At 36.0% G+C, this 21,826-nt stretch overlaps 1 protein-coding gene and 1 long non-coding RNA gene across 8 annotated transcripts in view; one reads left to right on the forward strand and one right to left on the reverse strand.

Annotated features, from left to right (window-relative positions):
* The first annotated feature begins 249 nt into the window (after positions 1-249).
* Positions 250-1,071, forward strand: LOC142230256 (uncharacterized). Its single transcript, XR_012720627.1, has 3 exons — positions 250-497; positions 593-833; positions 901-1,071. It is a non-coding gene; the product is annotated as an uncharacterized LOC142230256 (long non-coding RNA).
* A 14,648-nt stretch (positions 1,072-15,719) lies between these two features.
* Positions 15,720-21,826, reverse strand: part of LOC142232406 (uncharacterized) — a 40,268-nt gene continuing 34,161 nt past the window's right edge. For 5 of the 7 annotated variants that reach the window (XM_075303210.1, XM_075303214.1, XM_075303211.1 and 2 more), the window contains 5 exons: positions 16,908-17,442; positions 16,770-16,847; positions 16,333-16,512; positions 16,131-16,280; positions 15,720-16,044 (listed from right to left, as the gene is read on the reverse strand). In XM_075303210.1, the coding sequence (XP_075159325.1) occupies positions 15,848-16,044; positions 16,131-16,280; positions 16,333-16,512; positions 16,770-16,847; positions 16,908-17,442 (1,140 nt within the window). In that variant the 3' untranslated portion in view covers positions 15,720-15,847. The remainder of the gene's footprint in view (positions 16,045-16,130; positions 16,281-16,332; positions 16,513-16,769; positions 16,848-16,907; positions 17,443-21,826) is intronic. The other 2 variants (XM_075303216.1, XM_075303217.1) reach the window with 2 other exon arrangements.

Raw genomic sequence — 21,826 nt, forward strand, 5'->3', positions numbered from 1 at the left:
TAAAGGTTTGAAAAAATATATGACAGAACGCATTTGAAATTACCTGTGTTTGTGTTTTGTGGTATTGCAAAAATGGAAAACAATCTACGTTTATTGAAGGTAAGAAATTGTGAAATGTGAATACCGTTTTCCATTGAAGCCTGTTTACATTAAACGGACTAAAATAATATATTTTTTATTCATTTCTTTTAGTGACCAATTTTATTTCGTGAAATTGACCAATCAATCCCATCAACTCCATCATTTTATCAAATATATAATAATATGTTTGCAATAAAAAAGTGGGTACCGTATTGATCTTTTAAAATTATAATTTTTTTTCACTCCTAGTTTTCTTAAAACCAAGAGTGGTATGGGATTGTTGGAAGATTCACCTTGAAGTTGCGAAGTAGCGTTGGCATTAAATTGCATTTTTGTTTTACCTGCCTTTTCCAGTTTGAACCCAAGTAGAGAGCAGTATATCTGGTATATAAACTAATGAGCTGAATTATGTAATGGTAAAAAAGTTCTTTCTTTTGGATTTAAAAATATGAAAAATATCCGAAAATAATAAAAATATGTATTTTCCATTTATATTTTTAAGTATTTCCAGAATTTGCAAAGTATCATCAATATAATACCAATTATTACATTGCTTTCCCATTATTTTTGTTTTTGATTGGTTCAAATTTTAATAGACGATTTTAGTGTGTGGAAATTTTGGAAAGGAATTGTTACTAAAATTAAATTACCGAGCTCTTAATACACCTTTTTATGCTAAAAGACTACAACTGCAAAAGAAGATTATAAATCTGCAACCTGGAACTAAGAATTGAAGTTGATATTCTATGCAGGTAATGTTTAACAAAATTAACTTTTAATTGAACAAAATTAAATTCGAATTATTCTGTTTACTTTCAGAAAAACTAATTTAGCTTACAGGCTGCTGATTTATTGAAATCTAGGCACATCTACATATTAGAAGGAACATACTAACATGGCTATTATTATAAGGAAGATAATGATTTATATAATTTATTTTTTGTTATTGATAGTAGTTGTATTTATAAGTTATGTTAGAACAAAACACAAATGACAAGAACCAAATTTATTTGTCTATTGCATAATTCAAAAAATAATAAAATATTAAATATGTTTTATAAGAAACACATATTTTCTTTTATTTCAAAAGAAAAAAAAACTAAATACGATTTTGGGGTCGCAATATATACATTTTTTAATCGAAATTTATAGCCAATTTCAATTAATTATTTAATTGAATGAATCAAATAGTTGATTGATTTTTGTCGCGAAATTAATTAAAATTTTAATTGATTCAATTAAAACTGTGATTGAATTTTATGTTAAAAATCAATCACGTTTTTAATTGATTCAATCACACAATTAATTGATTCCGTGACAAAAGTCAATTAAATTTTTAATTAAAAATCGTGTTGGTTTTCAATCAAAATGGGTGATTGATACTATCATTTTCGTGATTGAAGACATTTCAATTAAAAAAATGATTGAATCCGCGATTTTCGTGATTGAAATCAATTTTTTTTTTTTGTGTGTAGTGCGAACGTAGTATTATTGGAGCAATTTGGAGTATTCTCTAATGCTCTCTTAGCTTCAAATTTTTCAAATGTTCCCCTTTAAGGCATGACTTCTATTTCGAATGTTTTTAATTCTCCTGCATATTCATAGAGCCGTTATATTTTTGTATACCCTCCCCCATAGGATGGGGGGTATATTAACTTTGACATTCCGTTTGTAACACATCGAAATATTGGTCTAAGACCCCAATATTTCTAAGTTAAAATTTTGAGTTTATCTAGCGATGTCCGTCCGTCTGTGGAAATCACGCAAACTTCGAATGAAACAAGTTATAGACTTCAAACTTGGCACAAGTAGTTGTTATTGATGTAGGTCAGGTGGTATTGCAAATGGGCCATATCGGATCACTTTTACGTATAGCCCCCATATAAACCGATCCCCAGATTTGGTTTTCGGAGCCTCTAAAAGAAGCATATTTCATCCGATCTGGCTGAAATTTGGTACATGATGTTGGTATATGGTCTCTAACAACCATGCAAAAATTGGTCCACATCGGTCCATAATTATATATAGCCCCATATAAACCGATCCCCAGATTTGATCTGTGGAGCCTCTTGGAGGAATAAATTTCATGCGATCCGGTTGAAATTCGATACGTTGTGCAAGGGTATGGCCGCAACAAACATGCCAAAATTGTTCCATATCGGTCTATAGTTATATATAGCCCTCCAGATAAATCGACCCTCTATCAATCAAAAATTGGTCCATATCAGTTCATAATTGTATATAAAGGGACCCCCCATATTTCACTTCTGGCTCTCTAATTGTCATGCAACAGTTCATATCGGTTCGTAATTATTTATTGACTCCCCTATATATACCGATCAAGAACTGAATTATATACGTATTTAATCGGCCTCTTTTTGTCTAATATATAACCCGTATGGACTAACTTACAATTTAGAAGACGATGTTAAGAGGTTTTAAGATACCTTGCCATCGGTAAGTATTACCACAACCCATGTAATTCGTTGTGGATTCCATGGTGGAGGGTACATAAGATTCGGCCTGGCCGAACTTACGGCCGTAAACACTTCTTTTATAATAGAAAAGAGGGTAGAAACATTATTTCGAAAATTAGCGGTTCCCCTTCGGGATATAAAAGAGGTTGGTGCCAAATAAACAGGTAGATCACTTGTTGCTTGTGAACGAGAATCATTTTTGTGATGTGCGATCGAACACGAAGTTAAAATTAAGCGTACTCGTGAGAGTTCTTTTGGTTAAAAACTAAATTAATCAAATTCATTAAATTAAAAGAAAACTAAATTCATTTGAAAAACATTACACTAGTTTACACTAAAAATGTACATTTGATGATCAATACTTGTATTGTTGATTTGTGTTTTTAGCGTTTTTAGTTTTGTGACATCTTAGTATATTGAGAAAGTGGGATATTTTCATTTGATTTTTGTTATAGTTTGTTTTATAATTTGTATTTGGTTTTCAATTTAATTTTATTTTGTTACTGAATTCACCATGGTATGCTCGAATGAGGACTGTAAAATTGCTTCTGATGATAAGATTGTTATAGTATGCTGGCTTTGTAATGGGCACTGGCATTCGAAATGTGCTGGACTTGCTGCAAGTGTGGTAGATGAGTTGTACGTTGGTAACAACGGTCTTAGATGGTGTTGTGTGAGATGTAGGAAGATTAGTGTGGAGTTCTATAACTTTTTTAGGGAGGCTACGTCAGAGGTGACTACGATGACGCGTTACATCTGGGAGCTGTATTCGAACTTTCTTAAATTTTCGACGTTGTGTGATAGGTTTCCGGATCTTTCGTCATTTGTTGCCTCTCCTGTGTCGGGGACGAGGCAGGAGGGTCGTCGCCGATGGAGGGTCGTATTAAGGTTGTTGGGACTGGTTCGGGGCTGCCGAAATCTGGTATGGGACCATCAACGGGATGTGTAAAGGGTACGAAGGATGCGATGCCTAGTGTTTCCGGTACGTCGGAAGGTGGTGCCGTATCATCACTGCCCCGAACGGCTGTGACTGCTCCTATTGCTTGTCATCCTTTTCCAGGTATTGAAAAGCCCACGCAAGCTCCTTTGCCGATCCCTTTGGTGACTGACTCGATATCGTCTTCTTCGCGGGGTCGTGGGTTGATTCAGGTTTGTCTCATAAGTTTCGCGATGCCTACTTTGTCGGATTGCCCTCAGCCTCAGTCGAAGGGGAAAGCTCGAGGAAACTCAATATGGCTGCTTCAAAGAGGGTAGTTTTTGCTTCTCGTTTTCCCCGGAGACGACGGCTGAGGTTATTGATTGTTATATTAGGTCTAGGTTCGATGGTATATCGTGTTTTAGAACTATTAAGTTGAAGTGTCAGTTCTCTGAGAATAGGTCTTCATTTAAGAGTATTGTTGATGCTGATCTCTTCGATACGCTGTGTAATCGTGATTATTGGCCTCCTAGGGCATTCGTTAAGGAGTTTGTTGATCGGTCGGATGACTTAGCTAGATTACCTAGCAGGCCTCCTCCATCTCCAAAAAACTGAGGGGCTCGTTTTCTATTGTTTATCAGAATGCCAGAGGGCTGAATACGAAATTATCGAGGTTGTATATTGATAGTTTTGATTTTGAGTTTGCGGTTTTGGTTATGACTGAGACTTGGCTCAGGTCATCGGTGTATGATTCTTTCTGGTCGTTACTTGGTGTTCAGGAATCGTATAGGTAGGATTGGTGGTGGAGTACTGATTGGTGTCATTGACACCTTCCCCTCAGCGAATTGTTCTGGACGATGTTGATGATATTGAATTCCTTGCGTTAAGGGGAGATGTTCTGGGATTTAGGTTATTCGTCACATGTTCATATATTCCTCCGGCTTCGGAATATTCTATCTATGAGTCATTTTGTAGCAATAAATAGTATTATGTCTGGAATGAGCGATTCGGACAGGATCGTGGTTTTGGGCGATTTTAATTTGCCTATGGTGTCTTGGATCAGTTTGCCTGATACGGAGGCGTTGACTCCACTGACTACTCCTGGTGGATCGGAATGGGTAACTTTTGAATCTTTTTCTTGATGCTGGTTTGGGTCAGATCAATGGAGTTTTGCATTTCTCTTGGAAGATTTTTGATTTTGGTTTTTGTAGGCGATCCTTATAATTTTGATTTGTCCAGATGTGATCCTGTTTCTTATCCCGAGGATAGGTATCATCCTGCTTTCTCTCTTTCCCTCTTGGATGTTGCTAATGGGTCTCAAATGGTTGCTGCGCGGGGAGAGGTATTTTCACTATATTTTAAAAAGACGAATTTCAATGTGTTGAATTCGCTTCTTTCGGGTGTTGACTGGAGCTCTGTTTGTAGATGTGATCGGTTGTCTGATATCGATATGGCTGTTGATAATTTCTACAAGGTTTTGGACGGTTTTGTGTCACGGACTGTTCCTAGGCGAAGGGTGGATTTCTCTAGGAATCGGCCATGGTATTCTCCTGTGTTGGCGAGACTCAAGAATGATAGGAATAGATGTTTTAGACGTTATAAGAGGACGGGATCTGATTTTGATTATGCTCGGTACTCTGTCGCTAGGTCTATTTATAATATGGAATCAAGAGCGTGTTATGTTCGTTACATTGATAAGGTTAGAGGTGACATTCATTGTAACCCGAGGTCTTTTTATGAATTTGTTAGGATGAAACGTAAGTCTTCGACTATGCCATCGAAGATCCGGAGGGATGGTGTTGATTTTTATGGGGACCAGTCCATTGCGAACTGTTTCGCGGGCTATTTTCAATCTGTTTATAGAAAGGGTGCTTATGATGCTGATGGTTCATATCCCTATTCTATTAGGTCGCTTTATAGGGTGGCAATTCCATTATTTGATAATCTGTCTGTTTCTGGGTATTTGCGTGGTGATGAGGCGTCCACCAGTGGTGGTCCAGATGGGATTCCTGGGATAATTCTGAGGTTTTGCTCCGAATGTCTCTCTGCTCCACTGTCGATGTTGTTTAATAGTTCATTGAGATTCGGTTATTTTCCTCTAAGATGGAGGAGTTCTTTTGTCGTACCACTTCATAAGTCAGGGAGCCTCTTTGATGTGAGTAATTATAGGGGGATAGCAAGATTGAGTGCTATTCCCAAGGGTTTTGAGAAGATGGTGACGGATGTTTTGTCGCTTAGCATTTCTTCGATACTGGATCCTTGCCAGCATGGTTTTCATAAGGGCCTATCGACAACTACGAACTTGGTGGAATTTACTTCTCATGTTATTAGTCAGTTTGTTGTTGGGAATCAGACACATGTTATTTATACGGATTTTAGTAAAGCTTTTGACCGTGTGAATCTTAAGCTGTTGTTGTATAAGCTGGATAGGATTGGATTGGCCAGTACAATTTTGGCTTGGATTTCGTCGTATCTTGAGTGCCGTACGAAGATTGTGTCTTTTGGTGATACCTATTCGAGGTGCTTTAATGTCCCATCAGGTGTGCCTCAGGGTAGTCATTTGGGGCCTGTCTTATTTTTGTTATTTGTGTTTATAAACGATTTACCTCAGTCCGTAGATAACTCTAGGATTTTGATGTATGCTGATGATGTTGTTATTCTCCTCGTTCGATAATTCTGGTCGGGTGCGTTTATTACAGGATGATTTGGATAGCTTTGGTGATTAGTGTAGGGTAAATCTAATGGATTTGAACTTGAAGAAATGCAAGTTTATGCGTCTCTTGAGGTCTAGGTCTATTGATGTTCGGTATAGTATACGGGGCACGTTTTTGGAAGAGGTTGGTTCTTTTGTTGATCTTGGCATTGTTATTGATCGTAGGCTTAATTTTAATGATCATATTCATTCGATGGTGAGTTAGGCATCTGGGGTTCTACGATTCATAAAGCGTTCGGCGAAGGAGTTTTCGGACCTTTATGTTACCAAGAGGTTTTTTTGCTGTCCTTGTTAGGCCCATTCTGGAGTATGGTTCTATCGTGTGGGATCCTCAGTATGATGTTTACATTGATAAGATAGGATCGGTTCAGAGGCAGTTCTTGTTGTTCGCTCTGAGACATCTTCATTGGAACAGTGATTTTGTTATTCCTCCTTACACTTCTAGATTGAGGCTGATTCATTTGCATAGTCTTAGGAGCCGACGGACGACGTTGAGCTCCATGATGGGGTATAGGCTAGTTTGTGGGGATATTCCATGCTCTGAATTGATACCTAGGATTAGGATAAATGTTCCTTTTAGGGCATCTAGGAATTACCAGTTTCTTTTCATTGATTTTCAACGTTCGAATTATGCTTCTGTGGCGCCTATTCGTAGGATGTGCAATAATTTTAATTCAATCTATCATCTAGTTGACACTATCTTAAGTATTGATATGGTGAAGTCCAGAATTTTAGCATATTTGGATAACTAATACATTTGTTTTATTGAATAACCTAATATTTGGTCTTGTGTTGTAATATATCCGGCTGATGAGTCCTTCTCTGTAGCTGGTTAAATCCCTCTGCCTCCACCCCGCCATGGTCCGGATCATGGTGTGTACTAGAGGTCTGCACAATTCCATTTATAAATGCAGAGTACACGTGTACTTGCTAAATGAGTACATATATTTGAGAGAGTCGCAAAACAATTGGTACACATTTTAATGAACACCAAAAGCCACGAGTACCTTCTTGTTGCTACTCTGATGTCTTCACTACCAACAAACACATATTCCTCTTTCTCTCTTATTGAAGTGTACTCAGAGTGATCACGTCGAGTATGTTGCGAGAACAAAACTTCATAGAGTACTCCATGTACCACGTGCAGTTTCAGAAATACAAGAAAACAGTTACTCTCCATAGTATATGTTTTCGGATTGATATAAAGAACGGCAAACGTTAAGGTAAGTGTGTGACATACATAAATATATGAAATATGTGACATACATACATATCTATGATTAATAATAATGGAAAGTTTTGCTTCGCATATAACTGAGCAATACTTGTGGTACCACGTGAAGTGAAGAGAATCCATGTTGTACTTTTTCTCAAGTACTTACATTTTTATTGTTCCTTTTTTTCGGAACACATATTGTTTCGGATAAGTACTTGGTGGTATTTGACAAGCAAGTGTTCTCTTCACTTCACTACTTGCGCTCTGAGAGAAAGACAGAGTATGTACTATATTCGACAGCGAATTGCATACATGTAGTGAAAAGTTATTCGATGCAGACCTCTAGTGTGTACACTGTACCTACGTCATGGGGACGATGCCCTCACGGTCGGAAGGTCGGGAAAGTGGGCGATGGGACCGTTCGAAAAAAAAACTGCTGAATTCGAAAAAAATGTTAAAAAAAATTATGGAACAGTTTTTGAGATATTCCGTTATAGACTAAAAATAACGGGATATCTGAAAAACCGTTCCATAAAAAAATGTAATTTTTTTTCGAATTCAGCAGATCAAAATACATAATAAGTCACATCTTATCAAATGTACATGAAAAACATTTATTTTGCAAACTAGTGTTATCACACAGTAATGGACAATAAAATTCGACACATCAAACAATGTGACAAGCCGTTTTTTCTAAAGAGGTGCATTAATTAAATAATAAAGCAAGTGCGAATGGGAAAGCTGAACTTTAAAAGAACTTAAATTTTCTATCATGCAAAAACAAAAGTGCTACAGTGAAAGCAGGACGACTAAAAGAACCTTGTTTATTGGCTAATTTAAAGAAAAGTTTTAAATCCTCATTACCTGTCAAAAACATTCAAGAGGATCAACATATTTAATTGTAATTACAAAAAAAAAAGGTGCATGTACAACAACGAAAATAATAAGAAAAAATTATGTATTTTTGTTTGCACCAATAATAATCGTTCTTGAGAACAAAATTGGAAACCCTAAATAATAAGAGACAAGAAAAAAATATCTATGTAAAATACCAACAACGATGTAAAGGGTGATTTGTTAAGAGCTTGATAACTTTTTTTTTTTAAAAAACGCATAAAATTTGCAAAATCTCATCGGTTCTTTATTTGAAACGTTAGATTGGTCCATGACATTTACTTTTTGAAGATAATTTCATTTAAATGTTGACCGCGGCTGCGTCTTAGATGGTCCATTCGGAAAGTCCAATTTTGGGCAACTTTTTCGAGCATTTCGGCCGGAATAGCCCGAATTTCTTCGGAAATGTTGTCTTCCAAAGCTGGAATAGTTGCTGGCTTATTTCTGTAGACTTTAGACTTGACGTAGCCCCACAAAAAATAGTCTAAAGGCGTCAAATCGCATGATCTTGGTGGCCAACTTACCGGTCCATTTCTTGAGATGAATTGTTCTCCGAAGTTTTCCCTCAAAATGGCCATAGAATCGCGAGCTGTGTGGCATGTAGCGCCATCTTGTTGAAACCACATGTCAACCAAGTTCAGTTCTTCCATTTTTGGCAACAAAAAGTTTATTAGCATCGAACGATAGCGATCGCCATTCACCGTAACGTTGCGTCCAACAGCATCTTTGAAAAAATACGGTCCAATGATTCCACCAGCGTACAAACCACACCAAACAGTGCATTTTTCGGGATGCATGGGCAGTTCTTGAACGGCTTCTGGTTGCTCTTCACTCCAAATGCGGCAATTTTGCTTATTTACGTAGCCATTCAACCAGAAATGAGCCTCATCGCTGAACAAAATTTGTCGATAAAAAAGCGGATTTTCTGCCAACTTTTCTAGGGCCCATTCACTGAAAATTCGACGTTGTGGCTCGTTAGTAAGTCTATTCATGATGAAATGTCAAAGCATACTGAGCATCTTTCTCTTTGACACCATGTCTGAAATCCCACGTGATCTGTCAAATACTAATGCATGAAAATCCTAACCTCAAAAGAATCACCCTTTATATGCCCATAAAGTTCTCATAGAAGACGATTTAAGCTATAATCATCCTTGGAAATAGAGGGACGAAGCCTCAATGAATGAAATCTGGAACATGTTTATGTATTATTTAGTAGTAAGTAGCTTAACAATTGAAATGTACATATGAATATGGTATGGAACCAAGATATATTTAGGAAGGTAGTTTCAAGCCATCAGGTGATTAAAATTTTTTCATTTGAGCAGAACTTTGATTGTCGGCATTTGCTTAATGGTATAGGCGTAGCTAAAGGGGTTTTATGGGTTTGTCATCTCCCCCTACCAAATGACATGCAGTATTTCTTCAACTATGATTATACATAATTGAATTAAATATCCTGGGTTTTCCCCATCTATAAGAATTATTTTTTTCTCTTTTTGAGGTATCTTCACAATGAGTACACATTGTAGCTTTTACCCCCTACGAAAATGTTTGTATCTACGCCAATGTTTAACTGAGAATTGTGACAAATAAAAATAAAAACTCAAAATAAAATAATTTTATACCATAAATTTTGAAATTTTGAATTTGCTTTAAATTTATGACAGAAAAGTATCGAAATAAATCGTCCTCATAATTTATGGTAAGAAGCTTCTCTAAGTGGTTTCACTGCAATGTGGAACGCCGTTCGGACTCGGCTATAAAAAGGAGGTCCCTTGTCATTGAGCTTAACATGGAATCGGGCAGCACTCAGTGATAAGAGAGAAGTTCACCATTGTGGTATCACAATGGACTGAATAGTCTAAGTGAGCCTGGTACATCGGGCTGCCACCTAACCTAACCTAAGAATTACTTCAATTATTCTTGCGAACCGTGAGACATTTGCTAATATTTCGAAGCATACATCGATACATTTCCAGATTTTCTACATTTTAAATTTCCCACTTGTTGAACATATTGCTCAACAAGTGGGAAATTTAATTCAATTGGACTGACGATCAAAGTTTCAATATGGTGACTGACATTTTTGTTTTTGTAATACTAAAACTACCTTACTAAATCTACCTTGGTATGGAACAAAATTGTAGCATATTTCAAAAACAAATTGTATTATTCAAAGAAAATTAAAGAAAAAAATTTGAAAGTAGACCTTATCAAACCATAGCCATATAAATAGTACCGATATGAAAATATGATTTGTTCTTTTTTTTTTTTGATTAAAGCAAGGTATTTCTATAAATATCTCCATATAAGAAATATACCTATGAGATTCGTTGTACATTTAATTAGTGAATTCCTTGAGTGTATATAGTATTTTTGTTTTTAGTAATAAACATAACAATGAACATAAATCTTTGAGCGTTCTTCTTTATTGGGACAGGAAGGCAATATTTGATAACAAAAATGTTTAACCAGTGATCAAATAGATAAAGAAGTAATCGTATAATAAAAAGTGAAATAGATTACCGTAGGTGTTATTTAGAATTTTGGAAGGGAAAATTACACTCGAGTGACCAACTTTACCAGGTCACCCTACACTAGATGAGTTGATCATTTTGATTCGATGGGTGGTATGTACGTTATACATTCAGGGCCGTCTTGACTTTGACAGAACCCTATTTTGTTATAATAAAAAAAAGATAAAACAGGTTTTTTATTGCTATTCGCATCAAGAGAGTAGAAAAATGTAATATTTACCACAAACGTAACTCCCTTAGCATTCACAGGTTAGTGATTAAAAATCTATGTAAGAGCAAAGGTAGAATTAAAAATTTTAATTTATGACGTTTGAAGAGGAACCCTTCTAGGTTTGAGACAGGCAAAATCGATAGGCTAAAGTGGCAGCCCGATTAAGTTCCAGGCTCACTTATGCTATGGTCACACACGGCAAATATTTGACAGAAATCGAAAAAGAATCCGTCGCCACACCGAAACCACAAATTATTTTGAGCTCATATTGGATGTATAACATAATGGTAGGGTTATTTTCCAAAACCCATATTCAGATATTTGGAAAATGGTTCTGGAAAACTGTTTGACACTCATTTGGGTCAAATATTTGCCTAGTTTGACCATAGCCTTAGACTATTCAGTCCATTGTGATAAGGTAAAATCGTTAAACACTACTTCAAATTCTATGTTTTTTTTGTTTCAAATAGTTAAAAAACAGAGTACAATAATGAAAAAATTACGTTGTTATTTTGACAACGCATGATGTAATTTTTACATTGTCAGATTGACCCCGTCCGTTCTGTTTGACAACACATGCGTGTTGATTCACTTTCATGAATGGATCGTTTTGAAATGACCACGCCGTTCATGTAAGGTTTAATAAAATGGTAAAAATTATTTTAATAAAATAGTAAAAATTATTTAAAAACAAGTAAGGAAAGTCTAAAGTCGGGCGGGGCCGACTATATTATACCCTGCACCACTTTGTAGATCTAAATTTTCAATACCATATCACATCCGTCAAATGCGTTAGGTGCTATATACAAAGGTTAGTTCCAAATACATACATTTAAATATCACTCGATTTGAACATAATTTGATAGACTTTTACAAAATCTACAGACTCAAAATTTAAGTTGGCTAATGCACTAGGGTGGAACACAATTTTAGTAAAAAAATATGGGAAACATTTAAATCTGAAGCAATTTTAAGGAAACTTCGCAAAAGTTCATTTATGATTTATCGCTCGATATATATGTATTAGAAGTTTAGGAAAATTAGAGTCATTTTTACAACTTTTCGATTAAGCAGTGGCGATTTAACAAGGAACATGTTGGTATTTTGACCATTTTTGTCGAAATCAGAAAATCATATATATGGGAGCTATATCTAAATCTGAACCGATGTCAACCAAATTTGGCACGCATAGCTACAATGCTAATTCTACTCCCTGTGCAAAATTTCAACTAAATCGGAGTTAAAAATTGGCCTCTGTGGTCATATGAGTGTAAATCGGGCGAAAGCTATATATGGGAGATATATCCAAATCTGAACCGATTTCAACCAAATTTAGCACACACAGTAACAATGGTAATTCTACTCCCTATGCAAAATTTCAACTAAATCGCAGCAAAAAATTGGCCTCTGTGGCCCGAGTGTAAATCGGGCGAAAGCTATATATGGGAGCTATATCTAAATCTGAACCGATTTAGCTGATATTTTGCAAGTTTTTCGAGACTCATAAAATATTCGGATGTACGGAATTTGAGGAAGATCGGTTGATATACACGCCAATTATGACCAGATCGGTGAAAAATATATATGGCAGCTATATCTAAATCTGAGCCAAAATCAATAGGGATCGTCTTTGAGCCGAACCAGGACCCTATACCAAATTTTAGGACAATCGGACTAAAACTGCGAGCTGTACTTTGCACTCAAAAATACACCGACAGTCAGACAGACGGACATCGCTAAATCGACTCTGAATTTAATTCTAAGCCGATCCGTATACTAAAAGGTTGGTCTATGATTACTCCTTCTTGGCGTTACATACAAATGCACAAACTTATTATACCCTGTACCACAGTAGTGGTGAAGGGTATAAAAAATGCTAAATCCATTGTAGAATAATTGCGAATTTTTGGAAATATTTAAGGTCAAAAGATTCGAACAAAGGTTAGAATGCATTAAAAATCATAAAAAAATATTTGTTTGGCAAAATATCACATTTTTTTTTAATTTACCTTCAAAACACTGAATTCGGATCACACCTTAAGGAGTGAAGCAAATTCAGTGCAACGGCTGTGGAAATAGTGGACATCCGCACTATGACAAGCCCATGTTAAATTCATCGCTTCTGCGCCAAATTTGCACCACTTCCGGATCCAAAAAGAAAATTTTCATTACTTTTTTGGCGACGCTTTTTTGCTGAGATTCTATGGACATCAGCGATCTCCCTAATCTTAATCTCTCTTGAAGCATTGTACTTCTCAATTCATTTTTAAATCCTTTTATTTAGTAACCATCATGCTTAAGATTGTCATTGCGATTTCTACATTTGGAAATGTGTCGTCAATGTTGTTTTCTTTCAAAAGTTGATATATTTTTGACATAGAATTAGTTCCCTCATTTTCACTGTCCACAATTTTCAAGTATTCTGTTAAATGCAAACATTGCATTTCTAACTCTTTCTCATTAACATCTTCATAATAAAATTCAGCAATCTGGCAGGAACTAGGGGCCCTGGACACGTGTCCAGACGGCCCAGAGGTAAAGAAGGGTCTGTAGGGAGCCACCGTGGTGCAATGGTTAGCATGCCCGCCTTGCATTCACAAGGTCGTGGGTTCGATTCCTACTTCGACCGAACACTAAAAAGTTTTCCAGCGGTGGATTATCCCACCTCTGTAATGCTGGTGACATTTCTGAGGGTTTCAAAGCTTCTCTAAGTGGTTTCACTGCAATGTGGAACGCCGTTCGGACTCTGCTATAAAAAGGCGTCCCTTTTCATTGAGCTTAACATGGAATCGGGCAGCACTCAGTGATAAGATAGAAGTTCACCAATGTGGTATCACAATGGTCTGAATAGTCTAAGTGAGCCTGATACATCGGGCTGCCACTTAACCTAACCTATGTATTACGCAGTGAAACCACTTAGAGAAGCTTTGAAACCCTCAGAAATGTCACCAGCATTACTGAGGTGGGGATAATCCACCGCTGAAAAACTTTTTGATGTTCGTCGAAGCAGGAATCGAACCCACGACCTTGTGTATGCAAGGCGGGCATGCTAACCATTGCACTACGGTGGCTCCCAATAATACATAAGATCAGCCGCTTTTAAGCAACCGCATTTTTGCAACAAGTGAAAGGTTATCTTGGTCAATTTGTGGTATATTTTAAAATCTTGTTTTTAAAGGGCCTCCATGCTATTTTGTCACCCAATACTTATCAAGCATGCAGAAAAATTGAAAATAAAAGATTTACTTCGGTTACGAATCGTTTTTTTGGAAATAAGATTCCATTAAAAATCCGTATCAAGCATGCAGAAAAATTTAATATAAAAGATTTACTTCGGTTACGAATCCTTTTTTTGGAAATAAGAAAAGATTCCATTAAAAAAAAAAAAACAAAAATGTTTTCCGTATGTGACGGGAAAAGTAGCTCCCAGAACAACCCCTACGGGAAAAATTCCCCGCAAATCTTTCATGTGAAACCTAGAAACATGCCCGAATATAGAAATGAAAGCAAATTTAAATACAATATTAAAATTTCTTTTACATTTGAATTTTGTTACTTGTTTATATAAAAATGACTAGCTTTTTTCTGCAGACAAGCAAGATTTATGTTTCGCGTTATTTAATTTATACATTTTTATTGAAATATATATTTTTTGTAATAATAATAATAAAAGTGCACCTGCGAATACAAACACACGCAATCCGCCGACTCAATATATCACAACATCATGACTGCCGTATACGGCAAATGTAGATTTTCGATTTTAGTCCTCACTTTTCCCTATTACCTTTTTGCACTAGTACAATGCTAGCGTGGCTTTTCTTGCGCTTTCTTCAATTGTAAGCTTAAAATTCGACCGCCTGCAATAACTATGCCAAATTGATTTAAATACACTTCTTGAAGTGAATTGCTTTTTACGCTTTTATTCAATAAATTGTTACTATTACGTATACGATTTCGACTCCGTTCAAATTTTGTTATTATTGCCAAATATCGACTTCGGCAAAAAATCAGCTTCGTAAAGCTTTAATAGGTACATTGTAATTCTGTTGTCGAGGCCGACCACCGCTCATGGTAACGGAGGAACACATCACGCACACCCGGGAAATTATACGTGACGTGCGTCCAATCTGTACCAAAATACCACATTACAAGTGTCATATTTAAATAAATAGTTCACAAGATATTTCAAGCATAATACTTATAAATAATAATTTTGTGATTAATGCTTCTGTTTGTATTTTTAATTATAATTATTATTTAAGTGTATTTATTGTTATATGTATTTAATTTTATTTATTTACTTATAATTTATATTTGATTATTACTTACTTTTGTCCAACGAATACACTATGAGAGAGAATTGGAAACTTCTTCTTGACTATATCCGGGATTGAATCCTTGAAAAGCGGACAAGATGGCATTCACTTCATTATTACTCATTAAAATTTTATTTTCATATATTGATATAACTAACGAAAAGTGGACAAAATAAACGGACGGACTATTATTTACTGTCGATACAAAAATATTAATACGTTACTTCCTTCCTGAAAGTTATGATGAAGATAAATTTAAAAATAATGATACTATTAGACTTGATACGCATTTAATCAACGAGACTTAATGACCGTTAGGAATTATTGTACATTTATTTCAGACACACCCAAGTTAATTGTTCCGCTTATCTAACTTTATTTGATTAGTTTGTCAATGTGGCTTAAACTGAAAAATATATGTATCAATAGAAAATTGTTTAATCCTTAATACGACTAATTGCTAATTATAATGTCGGTTCATTATGACAGTTTCGATCTTTTCTTAGCAATAGCGTCCTCAACAGCACGTAACTGTTTCAAAAGTTCCTCACGTCTGGATTTCTTTGAATCTCTTTCCGATGTTGAGGAATGAGTAGGAGATGCGAGAGCGGAAACACCCACAGCAGTAGGTTTCTTCAATTCTATCGTTATCGGTGACCTTTTTTTCGGTGGATCCACTGGTAAATAATAAAAATATGTTAAAATTTTCTGCTATTGTAGTAAGGTTTTCAAAAAATAAAACGTTTGTGTCATATATATTTACCCTTTTTGACTCCCTTTCGTTCAATGGCAATGGATTTATCGACAACACGAGAACGTTTGGGAGGTGTATTTTCTCTTGACCTCGAAGTACTTCCAGATGAAGATGAACCTGTATCCGACTCTGTATCAGAAGCACTAGAGTCTGAAGAAACTTTTAATGAAATATGGAATATTCTCTTAGGGGGACTAGTAGTCAAACATACCTGAATCGGAAGATGATGATGAATGTCGTCGCCTAATTTTGCCTCGACTTGCATGGGCTTTTTTCACATTTGGCGAAATCCTCTTCTTCTTATGAACCGGACTGTATGCACTGCCTCTATTATACACTGGTGAAATGGATGTGTTTGCCCTTCGTTTTGATGAAGGTGAATGATGTAAACCTATTACGAAACAATTAAAATTCAACAATAATTAAAACCAGATTTAATTGTATATAATGTGCCAATCTTATGACGAACAGTAAAAGTTGTTGCTAAAAACTAAACAAAACATTGACGAGTAGACACATTTTGCGTTCAACCGATACTTTTATAGAAAATCTGCGGATGAGATTTGTGTTCAAATCTTAATAATGATTACATCTGTTGGTGTACCTGTTTGAAGTCAAGAAATATAAACAAATTTTATTAACATATACCTTTTAGGAAGCATTGGTCTCTATCGAGGATAAAAGTAGTTTTTAATTCCGTAAGATCATTATTGAGTTGATCAATAGCTGCATGCGATTCAAATGAAGATAAATTCAAAACATGCCTAAAATATTGAACTAACTTACTTGGAGGAGTCCGTCTTGATCTTCTTGGTGGTGGTGATGGCGATCGCAGAGATCTTCCGACCGGTCTACGAGAAGCCGGAGGAGGAGATTTATGCGAGTTTGTAGCATAACGCCGACGATGGTGCCCACGTGAACTTAGTGAACGACTGGAATCAGAGCTTGAATCGCTTTGGGAGCTGCTTGAACTCGAATATGACGAATTACTGCTGTAACTACGCCGATCTCTGCGTCTTTTGTCATTTCTATCGCGAGAAGAACCTCTACCGCCTGGAGACTTTGATCTCATCCACGGGTCATTCCATTCGTCACCTCTTCCTACAGGTTCTACTCTTTGTACAATAACTTCTCGTGCTGGTCGTAGACGCCTTTCATCTTCATACTGTGGCATACGATGTGGAGGAAGTTCCCTATATCGTGCCGAACGACCATATGGATCAACTTCATCATAGTGTGTAAGAGGGGGTCCTCGAGCATAACGTTCGGTGGCTGCATATGAATCTCCAATAGCATCGGGATATATGGGGTGACGAATACCCTGCAAAGAATATAAAAAGTTATTTACATCTGTATATCGTAGAAAAAATATTGATATGAAAATCAATCAATTTTATCTAAACAGCACTTCTAGCACCAGACGAGATTTTTTTAATAACCTGCTACCAGAAGTAATTCTTATAATTACAGTAAAGGCATTTTAGTGACCAACAATAATATCCTTAGATTATGTAAATGAAAACAAAAAAATTTAACATGAGGTAGAAATTAAATTAAATATTACATTTTGTTTATTTGAGAAAAAAACAAAAACGAATAAATTGTATAAATTATATAAAAGAAAATAATAATAAATTATTATAAAAATATAAATTAATATGGAAATAGAAAAATAGAGATATTTAACAATAAATACTGTGAAACCTCTCAAACCTGGACACTCTGAAAACCGGACGACTCCCTAACATACAGTTGCCTGGGGACGTTTGCTATATTAACACATTAAAATTAACCTCTCAAACCTGGACACCTCTTAGATCTAGCAAATCGTATTCTATCATATAAATAAAAAGGCTCATGTGAATAAATTATTCGGTGGAGAAACAACATAAACCTAAAATCAAGCAATCCGTAAAGATTCATCCCATATAAAAGCCTGCGGAACTGGGATACGTGATCCAAGCGCCTTAAACCATATACGTTCCTAATTATGTTACTGAATGCCAAATTCAGCTTAAGTTAGCATGCCGCATTACTAGCAAAAAGCTAAAACAATAATACAATATAACTGGCATTACGTAAATCTTTGTCAAAAAAATGAAAAGTCGAATTAGAATTTTTATGTTGAAATTTGACCGATGAAAATTCACTGAAAGTCACACAAAAGTCGACATTTTTAACCCTAGAAAGCTTAACCTACTGAAAGTCACTGATAAGCTGAACATACCACTATGGGCGGAAATTGAAAATTTGTGGCAAAAATTATTTACAATCAATCTAGTATCTCCAAATAGGGTATATCGATATTTTTTATCAAAATTAAATGTTACCTACAAAAAGTGAGTTATTCCAGTGGCGTTACTATGGAGTGGTCGAAATTGTAATTCCACTTGGAATATTATAGAATATACTCATATATGGAGTTTTATTTATACTTGCCTATTTTCCTTATTAATAAAGCGCCTTGAACTTGATGTAAATAGTATAAACCAGTAGACATTTTATTAAATTAATTTTATTAATTAAGATTAAACAAATATTAACCATCAAAATCACTTTCTTCGGTATCTAATTCTATTTCTGTCCGTCTGTGTTTGTTGTTTGCATGATTCTGTTCGCAATTATTAACCGATTTTGATCAAATTTGGTACAGCGTTTTTTCATGGTAGAAGTACAAACACTGTTGAATACAAACACTGTTGAATTTGGAAAAAAAATCAAAAAATTGGATCAAAGTTAGATAAAGCCCTAGATATATATGTAACGCCCGATTTCGAGAAATGAGTTCATACTGTGCTTATTTATTTAACATAGAGTAATTTTTATAGTATCCTTAAAGTGTGCAAAATGTCATCAAAATCGGTTCAGATTTAGATATAACTCCCATGTATATGTATCTCCCAATATTCCCAATTTTGGTTCTCTTGTGGCTTTCACAGTTTCTTTTAATTTAACAGCTTGGCTGATAAGTCCCCGGTCTAACAAAGAAATACACATTTTTTTTGTCAAAGTTCGTTTTTATTATTCAACATAGTTCCCTTCAAGAGCGATACAAGGATTAAAACGACCTTCCAATTTTTTGATACCATTTTGGTAGTACTCCTTCGGTTTTGCCTCAAATAGGCCTCAGTTTCGGCGATCACCTCTTCATTGCAGCCAAATTTTTTTCCCTGCGAGCATCCTTTTGAGGTCTGAGAACAAGAAAAAGTCGTTGGGGGCCAGATCTGGAGAATACGGTGGGTGGGGAAGCAATTCGAAGCCCAGTTTATGAATTTTTGTCATCGTTCTCAATTACTTGTGGCACGGTGCGTTGTCTTGGTGGAACAACACTTGTTTCTTCTTCATATGGGCCGTTTTGCCGTGATTTCGACCTTCAAACGCTCCAATAAAGCCATATGGTAGGCACTGTTGATGGTTTTTCCCTTCTCAAGATAATCGATAAAAATTATTCCATGCGCATACCAAAAAACAGAGGCCATTACTTTGCCAGCGGACTTTTGAGTCTTTCCACGCTTCGGAGACGGTTCACCGGTCGCTGTCCACTCAGCCGACTGTCGATTGGACTCAGGAGTGTAGTGATGGGGCCATGTTCCATCCATTGTCACATATCGACGGAAAGACTCGGGTGTATTACGAGTTAACAGCTGCAAACACCGCTCAGAATCATTAACACGTTGTTGTTTTTGGTCAAATGTGAGCTCGCGCGGCACCCATTTTGCAAATATTGATGAATGATATGACCAACACGTTCCTTTGATATCTTTAAGGCCTCTGCTATCTCGATCAGCTTCATTTTACGGTCATTCAAAATCATTTTGTGGATTTTTTGATGTTTTCGTCGGTAACCACCTCTTTCGGGCGTCCATTGCGTTCACCGTCCTCCGTGCTCATTTCACCACGCTTGAATTTTGCATACCAAACAATTATTGTTGATTTCCCTGGGGCAGAGTCCGGAAACTCATTATCAAGCCAAGTTTTTGCTTCCACCGTATTTTTCCCCTTCAAAAAACAGTATTTTATCAAAACACGAAATTCCTTTTTTCCCATTTTTTCACAATAACACAAACTAATTGACTTACAGACGTCAAATTTTGACACGAATCATTTGAAGGTTGGTACTATATAAAAATAATATGCATTTAATACTAGTGACACCATCTATGTGTCAGACCGGGGACTTATCAGCCAACCTGTTAATAATTATTTGTGTTCCAATAAATTGGCTTAATTTTTCGTCGGTTTTATGTGGTATTTTACTTTTCCAGAAAGAAAAGATAGCATTTTTATCTTTTTTGTTTTTCAGCCAAAATGAGAATAATTCACTATATTTATCTTCACTATTTTTAGAAAAATTACATTTATTTTAGTATGGGCAAGTTTGGGCAGACAAACCTTACAGCACGTAAAAGTATACTTCCTCACGAACAATGATAGCAAAGATTTTCATTAACAATCGCTAAACACTCTAGTTCTATTCCTCACAAATATACGTATGTACTAAAATTTTCACATATAAACAGCACTGTTGAATCCACAAATTGAAATTCAAAAACAAAAATATTTTTTAAAGTGTTTACTAGAGGTCTGCACAATTCCATTTGTAAATGCAGAGTACACGTGTACTTTGAGAGAGTCGCAAAACTATTGGTACACATTTTGATGAACACCAAAAGCCACGAGTAACTTCTTGTTGCTACTCTGATATCTTCACTACCAACGAACACATATTCCTCTTTCTCTCTTATTGGGGTGTACTCAGAGTCGAGTATGTTGCGAGAACAAAACTTCATAGAGTACTCCATGAACCACGTGCAGTTTCAGAAATACAAAAAAACAGTTACTCTCCATAATATATGTTTTGGTTTGTTATAAAGAACGGCAAACGTTAAGGTAAGTGTGTGACATACATAAATATATGAAATATGTGATATAAAGGGTGATTCTTTTGAGGTTAGGATTTTCATGCATTAGTATTTGACAGATCACGTGGGATTTCAGACATGGTGTCAAAGAGAAAGATGCTCAGTATGCTTTGACATTTCATCATGAATAGCCGAACGATCTGCCACAACGTCGAATTTTCAGTGAATGGGCCCTAGAAAAGTTGGCAGAAAATCCGCTTTTTTATCGACAAATTTTGTTCAGCGATGAGGCTCATTTCTGGTGTAATGGCTACGTAAATAAGCAAAATTGCCGCATTTGGAGTGAAGAGCAACCAGAAGCCGTTCAAGAACTGCCCATGCATCCCGAAAAATGCACTGTTTGGTGTGGTTTGTACGCTGGTGGAATCATTGGACCGTATTTTTTCAAAGATGCTGTTGGACGCAACGTTACGGTGAATGGCGATCGCTATCGTTCGATGCTAACAAACTTTTTGTTGCCAAAAATGGAAGAACTGAACTTGGTTGACATGTGGTTTCAACAAGATGGCGCTACATGCCACACAGCTCGCGATTCTATGGCCATTTTGAGGGAAAACTTCGGAGAACAATTCATCTCAAGAAATGGACCGGTAAGTTGGCCACCAAGATCATGCGATTTGACGCCTTTAGACTATTTTTTGTGTGGGGTTACTTCAAGTCTAAAGTCTACAGAAATAAGCCAGCAACTATTCCAGCTTTGGAAGACAACATTTCCGAAGAAATTCGGGCTATTCCGGGCGAAATGCTCGAAAAAGTTGCCCAAAATTGGACTTTCCGAATGGA

The sequence above is a fragment of the Haematobia irritans genome, chromosome 3 (genome assembly GCF_050003625.1).
Source record: "Haematobia irritans isolate KBUSLIRL chromosome 3, ASM5000362v1, whole genome shotgun sequence".
Classification (NCBI taxonomy): Eukaryota; Metazoa; Arthropoda; class Insecta; order Diptera; family Muscidae; genus Haematobia; species Haematobia irritans.